General features: G+C 49.1%; 1 protein-coding gene across 1 annotated transcript; it reads left to right on the forward strand.

The window, feature by feature from the left end:
- Positions 1-1,786: 1,786 nt before the first annotated feature.
- LOC141088337 (NADP-dependent alcohol dehydrogenase-like) lies at positions 1,787-16,223 on the forward strand. The gene is made up of 2 exons (XM_073574381.1): positions 1,787-1,958; positions 15,607-16,223. The coding sequence occupies exons 1-2, from the start codon at positions 1,820-1,822 to the stop codon at positions 16,221-16,223; spliced, it is 756 nt and encodes a 251-aa protein (XP_073430482.1). The 5' UTR covers positions 1,787-1,819.
- Positions 16,224-20,112: the final 3,889 nt, after the last annotated feature.

Below are 20,112 nucleotides of genomic sequence, written 5' to 3' on the forward strand. Positions count from 1 at the left end.
TAGTTCAGCAAAGCCACATTGCGGCTCCTTGCTTAGAGGGTAGCAGAGCACCTTTGGTGGTTCCCTGCTTGGAACACGAAACGTGCTGGGAGGCGGGTGGAGTTTAGACTACATAAAGAGCAGGAAGAGTTAGTTAGTCAGTCAGTCAGCGAGAGAGAGAGAGAGTCACTCGGAGAGGAGTGAGGATTCCTGGAAGAGGGATGGAGGAAGGAGTGCTGCAGCTGCCTCAGTGATCTGAGCCAGCTGGCACAGGAAAGGAAAGAAGGAGAAAGACATTGGACTGAAACCTGACCTTCTATGAGAGAGAGGGATTAGTACAGAATGAAGGAGAAAAATGGAACAGAGAGGACGTTGGTTAGAGGAGAACCCTGCCTAGAAGTTCTAAACGCAAGGCCGGGGCCCGGTCCCCGAGGTTGTATGGATACTGAAGGCTCTGCAGCAGACACCGGTGGAGTAGTGAGCTACTCCCATCTAAGACTTGGGGGCACAACAGCAACTTGGATAGTGAGCTGGGACTCAGGAGTAAGGCGTCCCCGAAGCAGGCTACAGCTGTCTGCTGTACAAGTAGAGTTCTTGGGAACATCTGTCAGGAGGCACTCCAGTGTAACTCAGTACTAGGAGTACTTCAGTAAAAGGCGCTATAGAGGAGACATTCAGAAAGGTACATGTTGGCGGAGTGTTCGAAGGGAGCATCCTATCTTGCCTGGAGGTTGACTGAGCCCAGGACCCGGAGGACACAGTACGGAGGCAGGCATCTGTGTGAACTGCAGACTGTGAGTAAAGCTTTGGAACTACATGCCCTGGTGTCCTCCACTTATTCCCGCATCACTACACCCTGCAAAGCTACATCTGGGCAACGGCCTCTACACCGCCTGTGCCTCTCCTCCATTGCTACATCTACACTGCCCTGGGACTACGGCTCCACCTGTGGGGAGCTTCACCATCTTGGCTGCAACCCACCACCAGTCCCAGAGGATCTGCATGCAGCGTCGGTCTAACACCTCACTTGCCGAACACCACAGGTGGCGTCACAAACTATTCATAAACTTTATTTCATTGTTCATTCACCCCCTTTTTTGCCATGGAGCCCCAGGGCCACGGACCGGGTCACAGCTTCCGTGACACTCCCATTGAGATCAACGGGTCCGATACCGAGTACCCCGCTAGGCCCTGGTGTCGGCGCGCCATTACCGCTTTTGGTGATCAAGCCGTGACTGAGGAAAGTTCCCTCTAGTCTTATAAAAGTTATTATAGAAAGCACCAAATTGTCTCGCGACTCGTCACTGCATCCTGCGTACCTGCAATTACCACAGTATCAACAATAAATATATTTATGTATACATTACGTATGCAAAGACCGCTACATGACTAAGTAAAGAATGAAGAGGTTAATTACCCATAATGACTGCCCGTGCTGTGACCACGTTCCCCAACGCACGTTTCGCTTGATATTTCGTCGCTTCCTCAGGGGGCTCCTGTCTCAACGGCTGCACTGCCTGGCACACAGTGAGTGCGCGATGATGTCATCACACACCCGCAGTGTCAGAGGCAGAGGGGAATGATGGGAGAGGAGGCATCAGCTGACGCTCTCTCCTCCATCATTGCTTTGAACCGGAACCACCATGAGCACCGCAGGAAAGGCTATTAAATGCAAGGCCGCTATTGCCTGGGAACCATGCAAGCCCCTCAGCATTGAAGATATTGAAGTAGCTCCTCCAAAGGCTCATGAAGTCAGAATAAATCGTGCAGAGCTTGCGATGGCCAACACAGTAACATCTGCAAAAAATTAGAGTTTGCATTTGGAGCTCAATCAGGACTGATGGATGATGGTACAAGCAGATTTACCTGTAAAGGCAAAGCGATTTATCATTACGCATGCACAAGTACATTCACTGAATACACTGTGGTGTCTGACATTTACGTTGCCAAAGTGGATGCCCGTGCCCTTGTTGAAGTTTGTCTTATAGGCTGTGGATTTTCTACTGGATATGGTGCAGCTGTCAACACTGCTAAGGTGACCAAGCGCTCTAGTTGTGCTGTTTTTGGCTTGGGAGGAGTTGGTTTTTCATCAATTGTAGGATGCAAGGATGCAAGCGCTACACGAATCATTGGAGTAGGTTCACATAAGGATAAGTATCCAAAAGCCTTACAACTGGGAGCCACTGAGTGCCTAAACCCAAAGGTTTACGATAAACCCATTCATGAGGTCATTACTGAGCTAACTAATGGAGGAGTGGATTTTGCCGTTGAATGTGCAGGACGCACTGAAACCATGCTGACTGCTCTCCAGTGTACTTACTGTGGAAATGGTGTTGCTTGTTTGCTCATGAAGTCAAAAGAAATCGTGCAGAGCTTGCGATGGCCCACACAGTAACATCTGCAAAAAATTAGAGTTTGCATTTGGAGCTCAATCAGGACTGATGGATGATGGTACAAGCAGATTTACCTGTAAAGGGAAAGCGATTTATCATTACTAGTGTTGAGCTTTCCGATACCGCAAGTATCGGGTATCGGCCGATATTAGCTGTATCGGAATTCCGATACTGACTTCCGATACTTTTTTCGTATCGGATAACGGAATGGGAAGTTCCCATAATGCTATCAGCCCGCTCGCTTTGATTCAGCCAATGGGAATCCTCAGAAGTGTGGGCACATCCTGTTAGGCATGTAAACTATTGGCATGGGTGTGATTGGCTGCTGAAATGATGTCATGATGCACTATAAAAGCCGCCGCCATTTCTGGTCACTCGGCTGTGAATTCAGTTAGGGACAGGCTGCTGTTGAAGACTGTGAGGGACAGTTAGAAATAGCGATTCTCAAAACAATATTGTGCTTTACCCAGGCTACATAAACCACCACTGTAGCTTTCTTTTCCCTAGCAGCAGTGTTCACAGCTGTCTGCAAGGGCTGTGTGAGTGCAGCTCACGCTGTGGAGTGGGTCCTGCAGCCACGTCTGGTTGTAGGCCGCCCAGCGTGCCTCACTGCTGCCTCATACATATTTTTCTTTTTGAGCTGCTTATTTTTAAAAAATTCTATCTAGTGTGCTTCCATCCGTATCAATATACGTTGGTTGCAAACACTAGTAGTAGACAGCGGAGCCTTTCTGCAGCCTTTCAGTGCTAGTGCCCACTTAGCTGCACTATTCACGGCTGTCTGAGAGGTCTCTGACTGTGTGTGAGTGCAGCTCACGCTGAGTAGTGTGTCCTGCAGCTACGTCTGGTTGTAGGCTGCTCAGCGTGTCACTGCCTCACACATTTTTCTTTTATTGCAGCTCATTTTTTCTCCTATTAGTGTGCATCCATCCGTATCCATATATGGTGGTTGCAAACACTCTAGGAGTACACAGCGGAGCCTTTCTGCAGCCTGTCAGTGCTAGTGCACACTTAGCTGCACTGTTCACGGCTGTCTGAGAGGTCTCTGACTGTGTGTGAGTGCAGCTCACGCTGAGTAGTGTGTCCGGCAGCTACGTCTGGTTGTAGGCTGCTCAGCGTGCGTCACTGCCTCGCACATATTTTTCTTTAATTGCAGCTCATTTTTTCTTCTCCTATTAGTGTGCATCCATCCATATCCATCTACATTGGTTGGTTGCAAACACTATATAGGAGTAGAGGAGCCTTTTTTCTGGCTTGTGCCCTTCAGCTGCAGCCAGATTAGTATTACCCAAATTTTTTGGAGCCTCATCTTTTGCATTGTAGGTTACCTGCCTGCATTGTAATAGCTCCAGAAAGTTGGTGATACTCTCACTTTCAAATCTTTGATCACATCATTTTAGTTTTTTTTCCCCCCCAAAAAAACAGCAAAGTTCACCAAACACTACAGTTGAAAGTTGTGTAGGCCACATTAGCTCCCATTAAAGTGTAGTCGATACACACACTTCATAAAATTAGTGTTTCTTATACCTGTAACCAGCTGTTCAGGAATAAGCACACTAAGGCCCCCCTTTGTACTTTTCTGCCTATCTTTCTCAGTCTAGCAAGATGAAGAAGGCAGGGAGTAAGGCACGTGGGCGTGGAGTTTCAGCAGGGAGAGGACGTGGGGATTCTGCAGGGAGAGGACGTGGGGATTCTGCAGGGAGAGGACGTGGGGAGTCTGTGCCTGCTGTTGGCACCAGTGAGTCAGCATCCCCCAGTTTTAGCAGGCAACAGTCCTTTATGCGCAGCTTTGTAGGACCTCACCGTACCCCACTGCTGCGGTAAAGGCAAAACGGGCGCTCCCAAGACTTGCAGTGCGTGGTCCTTTTTTGACACAGTTGCAGATGACATTTGCTTTGTCAAATGCAAGCTGTGTCATCAGAGAGTCAAAAGAGGGAAAAATGTCAGCAACCTCAATACCACTAATATGTGGAAACATGTGCGGACCAAGCACGAGGTGGAGTTACACAGACACACTGAAGACGTAGGCCAACGTACAGCACCACCTACCACCTCTTCAGCTCGTGTTGGGGCCTCTTCCTCCAGCTCACACACAGCTGGTTCGGCTTCCTCACAGGATCGCCAAGGAAGAACCTCTGGCACTGTTGTCCGGAGACCCTGTGACATTCCACCCACAGCACCACATTCCAAGTCATCCTCACACTCCCAGGCCACTCGACAGCCATCGGTAGCACAGGCATGGGAGAAAGGTGACCATACTCGGCAAACCATCCCCGAGCACAGGCTCTGAATGCTGGCATTGCCAAACTACTGGCACTTGAAATGCTGTCATTCAGGCTGGTGGAGACTGACACCTTCCGGGACTTCATGGCATTGGCGGTCCCACAATACACCGTGCCCAGCCGCTTTTATTTCAGCAGGCGAGCCGTCCCTGCCCTGCAGAAACATGTGGAGGCAAACATAAAACATGCGCTACTAAACGCCGTCAGTAGCAAGGTCCACCTGACCACCGATGCGTGGACCAGTAACCATGGACAGGGACTCGATACCTTTCCCTCACTGCCCATTGGGTCAATGTTGCTGAGCCGGGTACAGATCTGGAGAGTGGCACTGTACGTGTTCTGCCAACTCCACGGATTGCAGGAATCCAGTCTGTACACATTGACTCCTCCTCCTATTCAAGTTCCTCTGAAACAGCGCAGCAGGAGCCTGTTATGACCGATATGAGCACAGCCGTGGCCAAACGTCAACAGGCCGTACTGAAATTAATTTCTTTGGGGAATCGAAGCCACACAGCGCAGGAGCTCTGGAATGCCATCAAGCAGGAGAGCGACGTGTGGTTTCTGCCAGCGAATCTCCAGCCGGGCTTGGTAGTGTGTGACAATGGCCGAAATCTGGTGGCAGCTCTTGGCCTTTGCAACCTCACTCACATCCCATGTCTGGCACATGTGCTCAACTTGGTCGTGCAGAGCTTTCTGAGCGACTATCCGGATCTTGATGCACTGCTGCACAAGGTCCGCATAGAGTGCGCTCACTTGCAGCGTTCCAGCACGGCAAGGTCGCGCCTTGCTGCTCTGCAGCGCCGATTACGCCTTCCGGAACATCGCATCATATGTGACTTACCCACCAGGTGGAATTCTACGTTACATATGTTGGAGCGGTTGTGTGAGCAGCAGGCAGCAGTCATGGAGTACCAGCTGCATCAGGCGCAAACAAGTCGCACTGTGCGCCGGTCACACTTCAGCACCACTGACTGGGCCTCTATGAAGGACATCTGCCTCGTTTTGCGTGCCTTCGATGATTCCACGCGGATGGCGAGTGCAGATGATGCACTAGTCAGCATGACTGTCCCCCTTATCTGTCTGCTTCAAAAAACACTGCAAGCACTAAGGGATGAGGTTTTGGAAGAGGTGGAGGATGAGGAGTCCCAAATGCCATCTGCTACTGGACAGTCTGCGCCATGTGCTTCCTCACAAAGGCCTAGGCAGGGGACACTTTGTGAGGCGGATGAGGAGGAGTCGATGGAGGAGGAAGACATCTCTCCAGAGGAGGGAGGTACACAAAGCTCTAATCAGTATGTACAGCGAGGGTGGGGAGATGCAGAGCAGGCAGAGATCACGCCTCAAGCAGGGGACAGCGGTTCTTTGGCAGTTGGGAGTCTTCAGCACATGGTTGACTTCATGCTGCAGTGCCTGAGAAACGACCGTCGCATCGCCCACATTCTCTATACGGCTGATTATTGGGTGTACACCCTCCTAGATCCTCGCTACCGGGACAACTTGCAAACCCTCACACCAACGTTGAACCGGGAGTGTAAACTGCGGGAGTACCAAGACACACTGGTGCAGTCCATCATGTTTTCCATTCCACCCGACAGCAGTGGTGCTAGTGCTTTACAAAGCACCTCTGTGCGTCGAGCCAGTGGAGGAAACTCGGCACAAAGAGGGAGCAGAGGCAGAGCCTCAGCACAAGGCAAGACCACTATGGCCCAAATGTGGCAAAGTTTTGTGTGTCCGCCACAATTGTCTACACCATCACTGACGGCTCCAGTCAGCAGGAGGCAACGTTTCCATCAGATGGTGACAGACTACATGTCTTGCCCTGTGAGTGTACTCCCAGATGGCTCTTCCCCCTTCAAGTTTTGGGTCTCTAAGCTGGATACATGGCCAGAGCTTAGCCAGTATGCATTGGAGGTGCTGGCTTGCCCTGCTGCCAGTGTATTATCGGAACGCGTCTTTAATGCCGCAGGTGGTGTACTAACAGACCGTCGCACGCGACTTTCTTCCGATAACGTTGACCGGCTTACTTTTCTGAAAATGAACAAGGCCTGGATCTCCCCAGAATTTGCCAGTCCTCTTCCCGACTAAATAATTGGTTGGCAACTGTATCCAGGTCTCCTGTTGTGTTCATGTTTCTACCACCTGAACTATAATCCCTGGGCTTCAACACAGCCAGTTGTCGCTCAGATGTGTCGTCTGCACAGAGAAAAACACTAGCTCCTGTGTTATTGGGGTTCAGTAATGCCAGCTGCTCCCCTGCTGTGTGGACTGCAAAGTCTCCTGCTCCATCCACATTCAAACTACTACTGATTTTTAACCGTGCTTCACTTAGGCCTCTGGCTCCACTGTCTCTAGTATTTCCCCTGGCCTCCAACCCCGCCAGTTGCTGCTCTGAAGTGGCGTCTGCACAATCCACACTTCTTCCTGAGTTACTGGGGCTCAGTCACGTCAGTTGATCCCCTGATGTGTGTCCGGCAAAGTCTCCTGGTCTGTCCACATTCCCATTACTAGTAGTATGAATGAGGACAGAGCAGGAGACCTTGCCGGACACACATCAGGGGATCAACTGACAGGACTGAGCCCAAGTAACATAGGAACAAGTGTGGATTGTGCTGACGCCACTTCAGAGCTGTCACTGGTGGGGTTGGAGGCCAGGGGAAATACTAGAGACAGTGGAGCCTGAGGCCTAAGTGGAGCACGGTTACAATCAGTAGTAGTCTACAACCTCTATAAAACAGGCTGCAAGTTGGCCTCAGCCTGCTCCATGCTTCATCCTGGGCTCCAACAACGCCAGTTGGTGTTCAGAAGTGCCGTCTTCACAGAACAAAACACACTAGCTCCTGTGTTAGTGGGATTCAGTAATGCCAGCTGTTCCCCTGCTGTGTAGACAGCAAAGTCTCCTGCTCCATCCACATGCCAACAACATCAGACCTCAGCCTGCTCCATGCCTCATCCTGTGCTCCAACAACGCCAGTTGGTGTTCAGAAGTGCCGTTTTCACAGAGCAAAACACACTAGCTCCTGTGTTAGTGGGGTTCAGTAATGCCAGCTGTTCCACTGCTGTGTAGACGGCAAAGTCTCCTGCTCCATCCACATGCCAACAACATCAGACCTCAGCCTGCTCCATGCCTCATCCTGTGCTCCAACAACGCCAGTTGGTGTTCAGAAGTGCCGTCTTCACAGAGCAAAACACACTAGCTCCTGTGTTAGTGGGGTTCAGTAATGCCAGCTGTTCCCCTGCTGTGTAGACGGCAAAGTCTCCTGCTCCATCCACATGCCAACAACATCAGACCTCAGCCTGCTCCATGCCTCATCCTGTGCTTCTACAACGCCAGTTGGTGTTCAGAAGTGCCGTCTTCACAGAGCAAAACACACTAGCTCCTGTGTTAGTGGGGTTCAGTAATGCCAGCTGTTCCCCTGCTGTGTGAATGGCAATGTCTCCTGCTGCCTCCAAACTCACACTGCAACGCATTTTCTCCTCGCTCCAAGTAGGCCTCAGCCTGCTCGGAGCATTGATCCTGGGCTACAACACAGCCAGTTGTAGCTTGGAAGTGCTGTCCGCACAGATTCAAACACTCGCTCCTGTGTCTGTGGGGTTCAGTAACGCCTGCTGTTCCCCTGCTATGTGGATGGCAAAGTCTCCTGCTGCCTCCAAAATCACACTACTACTGATTTTCCACCGTGCTCCACTTAGGCCTCTGGCTCTACTGTCTCTAGTATTTCCCCTGGCCTCCAACCCCGCCAGTCGCTGCTCTGAAGTGGCGTGTGCACAATCCACACTTGTTCCTGTGTTACTGTGGCTCAGGCACGTCAGTTGATTCACTGATGTGTGTCCGGCAATGTCTGCCGCTCTGTCCCCATTCCCATTACTAGTAGTCGGAATGTGGACAGAGCAGGAGACCTTGCCGGACACACATCAGTGGATCAACTGACGTGACTGAGCCCCAGTCACACAGGAACAAGTGTGGATTGTGCACACGCCACTTCAGAGCGGCGACTGGCGGGGTTGTAGGCCAGGGGAAATACTAGAGACAGTAGAACCAGAGGCCCAAGTGGAGCCCGGTTAAAATCAGTAGTTGTGTTCAACCAATATAAAACTAGCTTGAAGTAGGCCTCAGCCTGCTGCATGATTGACCCCTGGGCTCCAACATCGCCAGTTGCAGCTCAGAAGTGTCTTTGGCACGGGTACTCCCTCCTGCTCAGCCTGGTTCCAGCACCGTCAGCTGGTTCCCGGCAGAGCCTTTGGCCTATGTGCCTCCTTCTTGGTATCGGAGTTCCAGCAACGTCTGCTGGTCCTTGGTAGTGCTTTTTAGCACAGGTACCTCCTGCTTAGAAACCGTGTTCCAGCACCGTCAGCTGGTCCACGGTTGTGCCATTGGCTCTTGTTCCTTCTGCTGCCCCTCTGGGTTCCAGCACCGTCAGCTGGTTCTCGGTAGTTCCATTGACTCTTGTAGCTTCTGCTACCCATCCGGGTTCCAGCACTGTCAGCTGGTTCTCGGCAGTGTCTTTGGCACGGGTACTCCCTCCTGCCCAGCCTGGTTCCAGCATGCCTGCTGTTTCCGGGTAGTGTCAACGTAACTTTGCCACCGATATGTTGTCCTGTCGTGTTGCGGTCGGGTTTGTCAAGTCTATGGTGCCTGCAGTTTTGGTGCTTTCTATATGGGCTGCGGGTTCTGGTAATAAAGGCTGGTTCTGTAGTGCCAATAGGACAAGCACCCCCTGTTGGACTGTGGGTTTCGGAAACTGCGTCCTGCTCGCGGCCTTGCAACTTTGTTGATCATGGGTACCTTCTGCTACCATTCCGGGTTTCAGCACCGTCTGCTGGTTCCCGGCAGAGACTTTGGCATTGTTGCCTCCTTGTCGGTATCCGAGTTCCAGCAACGTCTGCTGGTTCTTGGTAGTGCTTTTTAGCACATGTAACTCCTGCTTAGAAACCGTGTTCCAGCACCGTCAGCTGGTCCACGGTTGGGCCATTGGCTCTTGTTCCTTCTGCTGCCCCTCCTGGTTCCAGCACCGTCAGCTGGTTCTCGGTAGTTCCATTGAGTATTGTAGCTTCTGCTACCCATCCGGGTTCCAGCACCGTCAGCTGGTTCTTGGCAGTGTCTTTGGCACGGGTACTCCCTCCTGCCCAGCCTTGTTACAGCACGCCTGCTGTTTCCGGGTAGTGTCAACGTCACTTTGCCACCGATACGTTGTCCTGTCGTGTTGCGGTAGGGTTAGCCGAGTCTATGGTGCCTGCAGTTTCGGTGCTTCCTATTTGGGCTGCGGGTTCTGGTAAAAAAGGCTGGTTCCATAGTGCCAATAGGACAAGCACCCCCTGTAGGACTGTGGGTTTCGGTAACTGCGGCCTGCTCGCGGATGCAAAACTTTGTTAATCATGGGTACCTTCTGCTACCCATCCGGGTTCCAGCAACGTCAGCTGGTTCCCGGCAGAGCCTTTGGCCTAGGTGCCTCCTTGTCGGTATCCGAGTTCCAGCAACGTCTGCTGGTCCTTGGTAGTGCTTTGGAGCACAGGTACCTCCTGCTTAGTAACGGTGTTCCAGCACCGTCAGCTGTTCCACGGTTGTCCCATTGGCTCTTGTTCCTTCTGCTACCCATCCGGGTTCCAGCACCGTCAGCTGGTTTTCGGCAGTGCCTTTGGCCTAGGTGCCTCCTTCTTGGTATCCGAGTTCCAGCAACGTCTGCTGGTCCTTGGTAGTGCTTTGGAGCACAGGTACCTCCTGCTTAGTAACTGTGTTCCAGCACAGTCAGCTGGTCCACGGTTGTGCCATTGGCTCTTGTTCATTCTGCTGCCACTCCGGGTTCCAGTACCGTCAGCTGGTTCTCGACAGTTCCTCAGCCTTCTTGTAACTTCTGCTACTTTTCCAAGTTCAAGCTTGTGGAAATGGTTTTTGATTCTCACTCTGGATCTCCATGAAAATGACCCTGAAGACGAATACCCTGAAGACCACACAGAAGAATACCTAAAAGATGACTCCGAAGAAGATGACCAAGAGGACAAAGAACTGGAAGACAACCACCAAGATGCAGAACAACAAGAGACAGAAGACCAAGAAGCATAAAAAACAAAAGCAGAAGAACATTAAGCATAAGACTAAAAATCTGAGCAAAGGATATTATCAAATTTATTAGCAGAAGAAGACTAAGCACCCCCTGTAGGACTGTGGGTTTCGGTAACTGCGGCCTGCTCGCGGATGCAAAACTTTGTTAATCATGGGTACCTTCTGCTACCCATCCGGGTTCCAGCAACGTCAGCTGGTTCTCGGTAGTTCCATTGAGTATTGTAGCTTCTGCTACCCATCCGGGTTCCAGCACCGTCAGCTGGTTTTCGGCAGTGCCTTTGGCCTAGGTGCCTCCTTCTTGGTATCCGAGTTCCAGCAACGTCTGCTGGTCCTTGGTAGTGCTTTGGAGCACAGGTACCTCCTGCTTAGTAACTGTGTTCCAGCACAGTCAGCTGGTCCACGGTTGCGCCATTGGCTCTTGTTCATTCTGCTGCCACTCCGGGTTCCAGTACCGTCAGCTGGTTCTCGACAGTTCCTCAGCCTTCTTGTAACTTCTGCTACTTTTCCAAGTTCAAGCTTGTGGAAATGGTTTTTGATTCTCACTCTGGATCTCCATGAAAATGACCCTGAAGACAAATACCCTGAAGACCACACAGAAGAATACCTAAAAGATGACCCTGAAGAAGATGACCAAGAGGACAAAGAACAGGAAGACAACCACCAAGATGCACAACAACAAGAGACAGAAGACCAAGAAGCATAAAAAACAAAAGCAGAAGAACATTAAGCATAAGACTAAAAATCTGAGCAAAGGATATTATCAAATTTATTAGCAGAAGAAGACTAAGCAGTGTATGGGGGTGTGTTATGAAAGAGTCACCGAAGGAGGAAAAAACAAAAATACAAGCTAAGTCCAGAAAAACTGGAGAGGTTGGTAGCTATCGGATTGCAGACCCCTGATCCTATCCACAACAACTAACAGTAGCCGTGGGGGGTTCCTACGATGCCCTAGACCCCTTCGATCACAGCCGGAGAACAAAATAGGCCTAAAGAAAGAAAGGTGAAATCTAAACTGCCCCAGAGCAGACCCCAAAGCAATAGGCAGCCCCCAACAAATAATGACGGTGAAGCAAGATGAAAACACTAACACAGATAGAAAGATAGGTTGAGCAAACGATGGGGCCTAAGCTAACTAAAAAGGACAGGATAGAAAAGCTGCTGTCTGCAATCCGTAAAAAACCCTACCAAAAACCCTACCAAAAAATGTCCCAACCGTCTGATAGGAAAAACAGGCCCTGAAGTCGCTATATCAGCACTCAGGTAAATTCTGAAGACAGAGCCAAGAGACCACCATAGTATCTTTTACGGTTTCTGACAAACGCTTCTGAAAGAGAGCTGCCAAGGCACCATCATTCCAGGTAGTAAGGACCGCCCACTTTTGGAATTTTTGACAGTACAACTCTGCAGAATCCCGACCCTGGCTCAATGCCAACAGGGCCTTTTCAGCCTGATCAATAGCATTAGGTTCATCATACAACAACCCCAAGGCTTGAAAAAATGCGTCCACATTAGTAAGAATAGGATCATCAGGTTTCAAAGAAATCCTGGGGATCGCCGCGCAGCAAAGAGATGACAATTTTAACCTGCTGCGCGGAGCTCCCCGACGAGTTAGGCTTCAAGGCAAAAAATAATTTACAATTATTCTTAAAATTCAAAAATTTAGACCAATCCCCAAAAACACATCAGGAGTAGGGTTCTTTGGTTCAGCAGCATGTGAATGAGCAAGATAGGCGGAAATTCCCCGCACTTCAGCAGTGAGCTGCTCCACACGATCAGACAATTGCTTCATCTCCATTGAGAAAGAAAAAAAAAATTCCCCCTAAGGCCTCAGAGACATAGAGGAAGAAATATACACAAAAAAAAAAAAAAAAAACATTCTGACAAACTCTCTTTTTTTTTTTACAATTCTTTCCTGCTATTGAGTACCCTAGGATCTGCGGTATGGCTGGTAATTCTGTTATGAATGAGTCACCGAAGGAGGAAAAAACAAAAATACAAGCTAAGTCCAGAAAAACCGGAGAGGTTGGTAGCTATCAGATTGCAGACCCCTGATCCTATCCACAACAACTAACAGTAGCCGTGGGGGGTTCCTACGATGCCCTAGACCCCTCGATCACAGCCAGAGAACTAAATAGGCCTAAAGAAAGAAAGGGGAAATCTAAACTGCCCCAGATCAGACCCCAAAGCAATAGGCAGCCCCAACAAATAATGACGGTGAAGCAAGATGAAAACACTAACACAGATAGAAAGATAGGTTGAGCAAACGATGGGGCCCAAGCTAACTAAAAAGGACAGGATAGAAAAGCTGCTGTCTGCAATCCGTAAAAAACCCTAACAAAAAATGTCCCAACCGTCTGATAGGAAAAACAGGCCCTGAAGTCGCTATATCAGCACTCAGGTAAATTCTGAAGACAGAGCCAAGAGACAAAAATGGAACTCAGCACACCCCCGACCGGGGATGGCTGAACTCCAAAAAACAAGGTAAACAAAACAAAACTAATAAGTTCAATAGCAGAGCAAAAATTTATCTTTGGGAAGCAGGAATCAGACTGGTCTCCAAGAATCCATCAGAGAAATCACCAGCGACTCAGAAGGGCGTCGGCTGCCTTATATCCAGTCAGAACTTCCTGTTACCCAGTCATCATCTACCAGATCAGGTGTTTGGTAATCAGCCTCACTACCTTCCTTCACCAGAAGAGGGAGTTCATCAGACAGCGACGGTGAAGGGGAAAATGAACTCACAACAGGGGTGTGTCCGTTCCTCCTCGTGGTGCCCCTGGAAAAGGCCTGCTGCTGCAGGACAAACTGAACGCGGACAAATCCTGTTGTAAATCTTTTGTGACAGGCTGAACGGAAGGTGTAATCTTCAAACTTTTATAGATAACAACTACAGGAATGCCTGACACAAATAAGAATATGATGAAGAAGAATAGGAAGAAGATGAAGAAGTAGAATATGAAGAAGAGTAATAGTTGAATAAGAAGAATATGAAGAATGTAAAAAAAAAAAAGAAAAAGAAGAAAAAAAAGAAGAAAAAGAAGAAGAAGTTGATGAAAAAGATGCTGCTGCTGAGGATCATGAAGGAGAAAGTGTGGGAGAAGTAAAAAAGAAGGTAAAGAGCATGGAAGTAGTGAAACATACATATCTGACAAAAAATTAAAGACTTTAACATAGTCAATATCTTTGTAACTACGAACGTCTTTAAAAAAAAGAAAAATCCTGCTATTCCATTTGATTGGGCTAAACCTCTATGGCTTTAATGTCTCCTACACCTCCCACAATACATTCTACATTATTATTAGTTGTTTTTCTTCATGTAGAATTAACCTACAGGGAAAGAAAGGGTTTTTTTTAATTCCGATATTTCTGTTCCATTCACTTGAATGGGACTTCCGGGATCGGAATCTGCGATACCCGATACTTTTTTTTAGATCGGCCGATCCATTCCGATACGATATTTTTCAGTATCGGGTGGTATAGCTCAACACTAATCATTACGCATGCACAAGTACATTTACTGAATACACAGTGGTGTCTGACATTTGCGTTGCCAAAGTGGATGTGTGGCGCCCCTGAGGCTCAGTCGCCACAGAGGTACTGCACCTTCTCCTAAGGTGTAGTGCCCCACCACCTAGGTAAGTAGGGAACTCCTTTCCACACTCCAACACCTGCACCCCACACACAGGATAGTTCAGCAGGACCACATTGCGGCTCCATGCTTAGAGGGTAGCAGCGCACCTTTCATGGGTCCTTGCTTCGTAACACGAGATGTGCTGGGAGGTGGGTGGAGTTGAGATATATAAAAGGTTGGGAAGGTTTAGAATTACAGATCAGTCTGGAGGTTCAGTCTGACAGAGGGTCAGAAAGGAAGGAAGGGAGCCACTCGGGAGGAGTGGGGATCCCTGGAAGAAGGGATGGAGGAAGGAGTGCTGCAGCTGCCTCAGTGACCTGAGCCATCTGGCACGGAAAAGGAACAGAAGGAGAAAGACGTAGAACTGCAACCTAAGCTTCCATAAGAGAGAGAAGAAACAGTGCGGAACGAAGGAGTAGGAGAACAGAGAGGAGTTGTGGGTTGGAAGAGGAACCCTGCCTATAGGTTCTCAGCGCAAGGCCAGGGACCGGTCCCCGAGGTTGTATGGACACTTATGGTTCTGCAGCAGACACCGGTGGAGTAGTTGGCTGTAAATGCACTACTCCCATCTAAGACTTGGGGCACAACAGCAACTGAATAGAGAGCCAGGACTCCGGAGAAGGGAGTCCCCAAGAGAGGCTACAGCTGTCTGCCATACGAGTAGAGTTGTTAGGAACATCTGACAGGAGGAACTTCAGAGTACCACGGTGCTCGAGCTCTTCACACTAAAAGGCGCAATAGAGGAGTCGTTCAGGAAAGGTACATGTTGGCAGAGTGTTGGAGAGGATAATCCTGACTAGCCCAGGAGGTTGATTGAGTCTCTACCCTGGAGTCAGGCACCAGTGTGTACCATGAACTGTGAGTAAAGCTTTGGAACTGCAAGCCCTGGTGTCTTCCATTCATTTGTGCGCCAACACCGTCAGCACCGCTACATCTGGCTACCAACATTCCTCACACCGCCTACGCCTATACACTGTCCTGGGGTTACAGCTTCACCTGTGGGGAGCTACACCATCTATGCTGCAACACACCATCAGCCCCAGAGGATCTGCACGCAGCGTTGGCTTACCATCTTGCTTGCCAAACACCACAGGTGGCGTCACAAACTATCACATAAACTATATTACAAACCACCATTGATTTGGGCGCCCAGGGCCACGGACCGGGTCACAGCTGCTGTGACTTATCCCACTTACACTGGCCCGGTACTGAGTACCCCACAGCCCTTGGAGGGCGACCCAGATGCCCGTGCCCTTGTTGAAGTTTGTCTTATAGGCTGTGGATTTGCTACTGGATATGGTGCAGCTGTCAACACTGCTAAGGTGACCAAGCGCTCTAGTTGTGCTGTTTTTGGCTTGGGAGGAGTTGGTTGTTCAGCAATTGTAGGATGCAAGGATGCAAGCGCTACACGAATCATTGGCGTAGGTTCACATAAGGATAAGTATCCAAAAGCCCTACAACTGGGAGCCACTGAGTGCCTAAACCCAAAGGATTATGATAAACCCATCCATGAGGTCATTACGGAGCTAACTAACGGAGGAGTGGATTTTGCCATTGAATGTGCAGGACGCACTGAAACCATGCTGACTGCTCTCCAGTGTACTTACTGTGGAAATGGTGTTGCTGTTGTGTTGGGTGTGGCATCTTCCAAGGACACACTTTGTTTGCATCCAGGTTTGCTTGTCACAGGGCGTACCTTGAAAGGATCTATATTTGGAGGCTACAAGGGTTCTGATATCCCAAAACTGGTTACAGATTATATGAACAAAAGGAACAATCTGGAACATTTAGTAAGCAAGAAGCTAGCCCTGCAAAAAATCAATGAAGCATTTGAACTGCTTAGCAGTGGGGCAGGAGCTCGGAGTATTGTGATATTCTAATCGTACTGCAAGTGAAAATATGGAAGTAGACCATGGAGCTGTCCTTGTAGAAATGCACTTTACAGCTTCTGATTAATCATATCTTATATGCATACATTCTCCTATCTGATTGGTGTATGATTTTTTTGTTCACAGTGATAGAATCCACTTAAGAATTTCGGCAATTGCTTTGGTTCAACTTCTATACTAATGCAGACACCGGTATAGTTCAATGTGGCGGCGGTGGGGGGAGTCGCCACTAGCGGCAGGTGGGCCCCCCCGCCTCACGGGCCCCATAGCGGATGTGTGATGTGCCGCTACCCGGGGGCCCCTGGGTTAGCGGGGAACCTAGGCAGCTGCCTGGTCTGCCTGCCCCTAACGCCGTTACTGCTCCTGGGACTCGCCATGGTGGGAGGAAAGAGGATCAGGGTGAGGATTCTGTGGTCCAGACTCCTGGCTAGTGAGACTGGACCGTGTGGAAGACAGGTAGTGCTGGGAAATACTGGAAGCATTATCTGCCATTCACACTGCACTGATCTGGCTTTAAGAGTGGTGTCCTGCAACCCTCTGCAAAATGGGACAGGAACCTACGTCTCATGGATGATCATGTTTGTTGTGTTCCCAAAGCATGCATAGTTTCACTTGGCCAACGGCTTTGGCCTCTGCGTGCACCATCAGCAGCACGTAAACTTCTCTGTCCCTTACCCCACGCCTTGTGCTTTTTTAAATTACGTATATAATTTATGCATGCAAATTTTCTGGTATTAATAGGTAAAAGAAAATATGTTGCCTTGAAAAGGACTTTTGTTTTTAGCTTACAGCAGCAGTATACCTATGGAAGGCCTGTAAGGCAATAAATCCTGCCTGTATGCCTCTAATCCAAAACTACTTGAGAATGGCACTTGAGCACCCGCGATACTCAATCGAGTAACGAGTGTAACCAAGCACCACGATCAGTGGCGTAGCAACTGTTTGTGGCGCCCGGGGCAGTCGAAAAATTTGCCGCCCCTTTGGTCGTTGATAATACATAAGGGGCTGGGGGCCCCACCTATAGCGTCAGACAGAGGGCCCCCACCAAACAGCGCCACACAGAGGGTCCCCACCAAACAGCGCCACACAGAGGACCCCCACCAAACAGCGCCACACAGAGGGCCCCCACCAAACAGCATCACACAGAGGGCCCCCACCAAACAGCGCCACACAGAGGGCCCCCACCAAACAGCGCCACACAGAGGGCCCCCACCAAACAGCGCCACACAGAGGGCCCCCACCAAACAGCGTCACACAGAGGACCCCCACCAAACAGCGCCACACAGAGGGCCCCCACCAAACAGCGCCACACAGAGGGCCCCCACCAAACAGTGTCACACAGAAGGCCCCCACCAAACAGCGCCACACAGAGGACCCCCACCAAACACAGTCACAAAGAGGGCCCCCACCTACAGCACCACACAGAGGGCCCCCACCTACAGCACCACACAGAGGGCCCCCACCACATAGCAAGTGCCAACCATGATGCTACCAAAGAAAGGAAACCAAAATAAATGTCTCACGAAGATAAACCCTGTATACCCGTCATTGCGAGGTGGTCACCTGCCCAGGACCCCCATGTATTAGCAAGAGCTGTGTGGATTAAAGATGTTTGTGTATTAATACCACAAATATCTGGCCGTCCCCAGTAAAGGTGGATTAACAGCGAAACCCTGTCTGCAATGAAACAATCCAATAAAATATCACAGAAGAAAATAATAAATCCAAAACCTGTTGGTCGCGTTGCTGTACGTCCTGGTGTGCAGTAGCGTGACAGCGCAAACACCGGCACCAGGGCATCCAGAAAGCTCATCCAGCAATTTGACCATTCTGCATTTATAATGCTTTTGCTTAAATTCAGCTTACTTACAGATGTAGCAGAGCCATGTTTGTCATTTGGCATAACTCACTCATCTAATATATAAAGCTCAAAGTGTGTATGTATATATGTACAGTTGTGGCCAAAAGTATTGACACCCCTGCAATTCTGTCAGGTAATACTCAGTTTCTTCCTGAAAATGATTGCAAACACAAATTCTTTGGTATTATTATCTTCATTTAATTTGTCTTAAATTAAAAAACACGAAAGAGAATGAAGCAAAAAGCAAAACATTGATCATTTCACACAAAACTCCAAAAATGGGCCAGACAAAAGTATTGGCACCCTCAGCCTAATACTTGGTTGCACAACCTTTAGCCAAAATAACTGCGACCAACCGCTTCCGGTAACCATCAATACGTTGATTACAATGCTCTGCTGGAATTTTAGACCATTCTTCTTTGGCAAACTGCGACAGGTCCCTGATATTTGAAGGGTGCCTTCTCCAAACTGCCATTTTTAGATCTCTCCACAGGTGTTCTATGGGATTCAGGTCTGGACTCATTGCTGGCCATCTTAGAAGTCTCCAGTGCTTTCTCTCAAACCATTTTCTAGTGCTTTTTGAAGTGTGTGTTTTGGGTCATTGTCCTGCTGGAAGACCCATGACCTCTGAGGGAGACCCAGCTTTCTCACACTGGGCCCTACATTATGCTGCAAAATTTGTTGGTAGTCTTCAGACTTCATAATGCCATGCACACGGTCAAGCAGTCCAGTGCCAGAGGCAGCAAAGCAACCCCAAAATATCAGGGAACCTCCACCATGCTTGACTGTAGGGACTGTGTTCTTTTCTTTGAATGCCTCTCTTTTTCTCCTGCAAACTCTATGTTTATGCCTTTGCCCAAAAAGCTCTACTTTTGTCTCATCTGACCAGAGAACATTCTTCCAAAACGTTTTAGGCTTTTTCAGGTAAGTTTTGGCAAACTCCAGCCTGGCTTTTTTTTTAATCAGATCTTTTTTATTAAACATTCAGGAATCAATACAGAAAGAATATGACATCTTATATAGCTAGTAAAAATTACATTGAGAGCAGATATTATTTAAAGGGTAAAACTCTTCCTGTGTAAGAATAAATAAAAAGAAGAAATCTCAAAACACAGATATTTGCATAAAATTGAGCCTATAAACAACATGGCTCCACAAATAAACAAAAATCAAAATTATACATCAGTGCCTCATTTCAGCGGGAAAACCATCCCCGCCAGCCGCGCCACTCCGCATCATATTTCGCCCCGCCCCCCACGGATATCAGGTCCAATCCACCCCAGCCCCCTCCCACCGCGCCACTCAAAATCTACTTCGCCACAAAGGGCACTAGACTTTATTTTCACCCCCCAAGCATCTCCTCATCGCAAGCACAACAGCAACTGGTCCAACATCGCATCCCGTACCAGTGCGCCCGAGGGGAGACCCGGTGACTCCATCCATGGCTGCCAAATTTTGTAAAACTTTCTTAATGCATTTCTTTTTAAATAAGCCCCCCTTTCCAATCTGATGACATTATTTAGTTTATTTTTAAGCTCTGACAATGTTGGTGGCATAGGATCCAACCAATGATATGCAAGTATCTTTCTTGCCTGATACAGGATGCGTGCTATTCCCAGGGCCACTGCAGAGTCCGGGTCAACCCCCTCCTCCCACAAATTCAACAAACATAGACGAGGTGACGGTCGTATTGTGATATGGTATACTTGGGCTATGAGTCCCAGGGTCTGCCTCCAGAAATCCCCAATGTGCCCGCACTCCCACATAACATGCATCAAGTGGGCATCATCCTGCCCACACCTAACACATTGTGTATTGGGCCTAAGTCCCATTTTAAATAATAAGCTGGGTGTTTTATATACCCTGTGAATGAGATATATTTGCGAAAGCCGCTGGCACTCAGAAACCGCCATTTTAGGGACCTGTTCTAGAATATTGGACCACTGGTCCTCCGTCAGGGGGCCAACGTCCCGTTCCCACTTATTCTTAGCAGCAGTCAGTGGATATGTCTCCAGATGG

This window comes from Dendrobates tinctorius, unplaced genomic scaffold (assembly GCF_039654945.1).
Source record: "Dendrobates tinctorius isolate UK_male_01 unplaced genomic scaffold, ASM3965494v1 ptg000038l, whole genome shotgun sequence".
Lineage (NCBI taxonomy): Eukaryota > Metazoa > Chordata > Amphibia > Anura > Dendrobatidae > Dendrobates > Dendrobates tinctorius.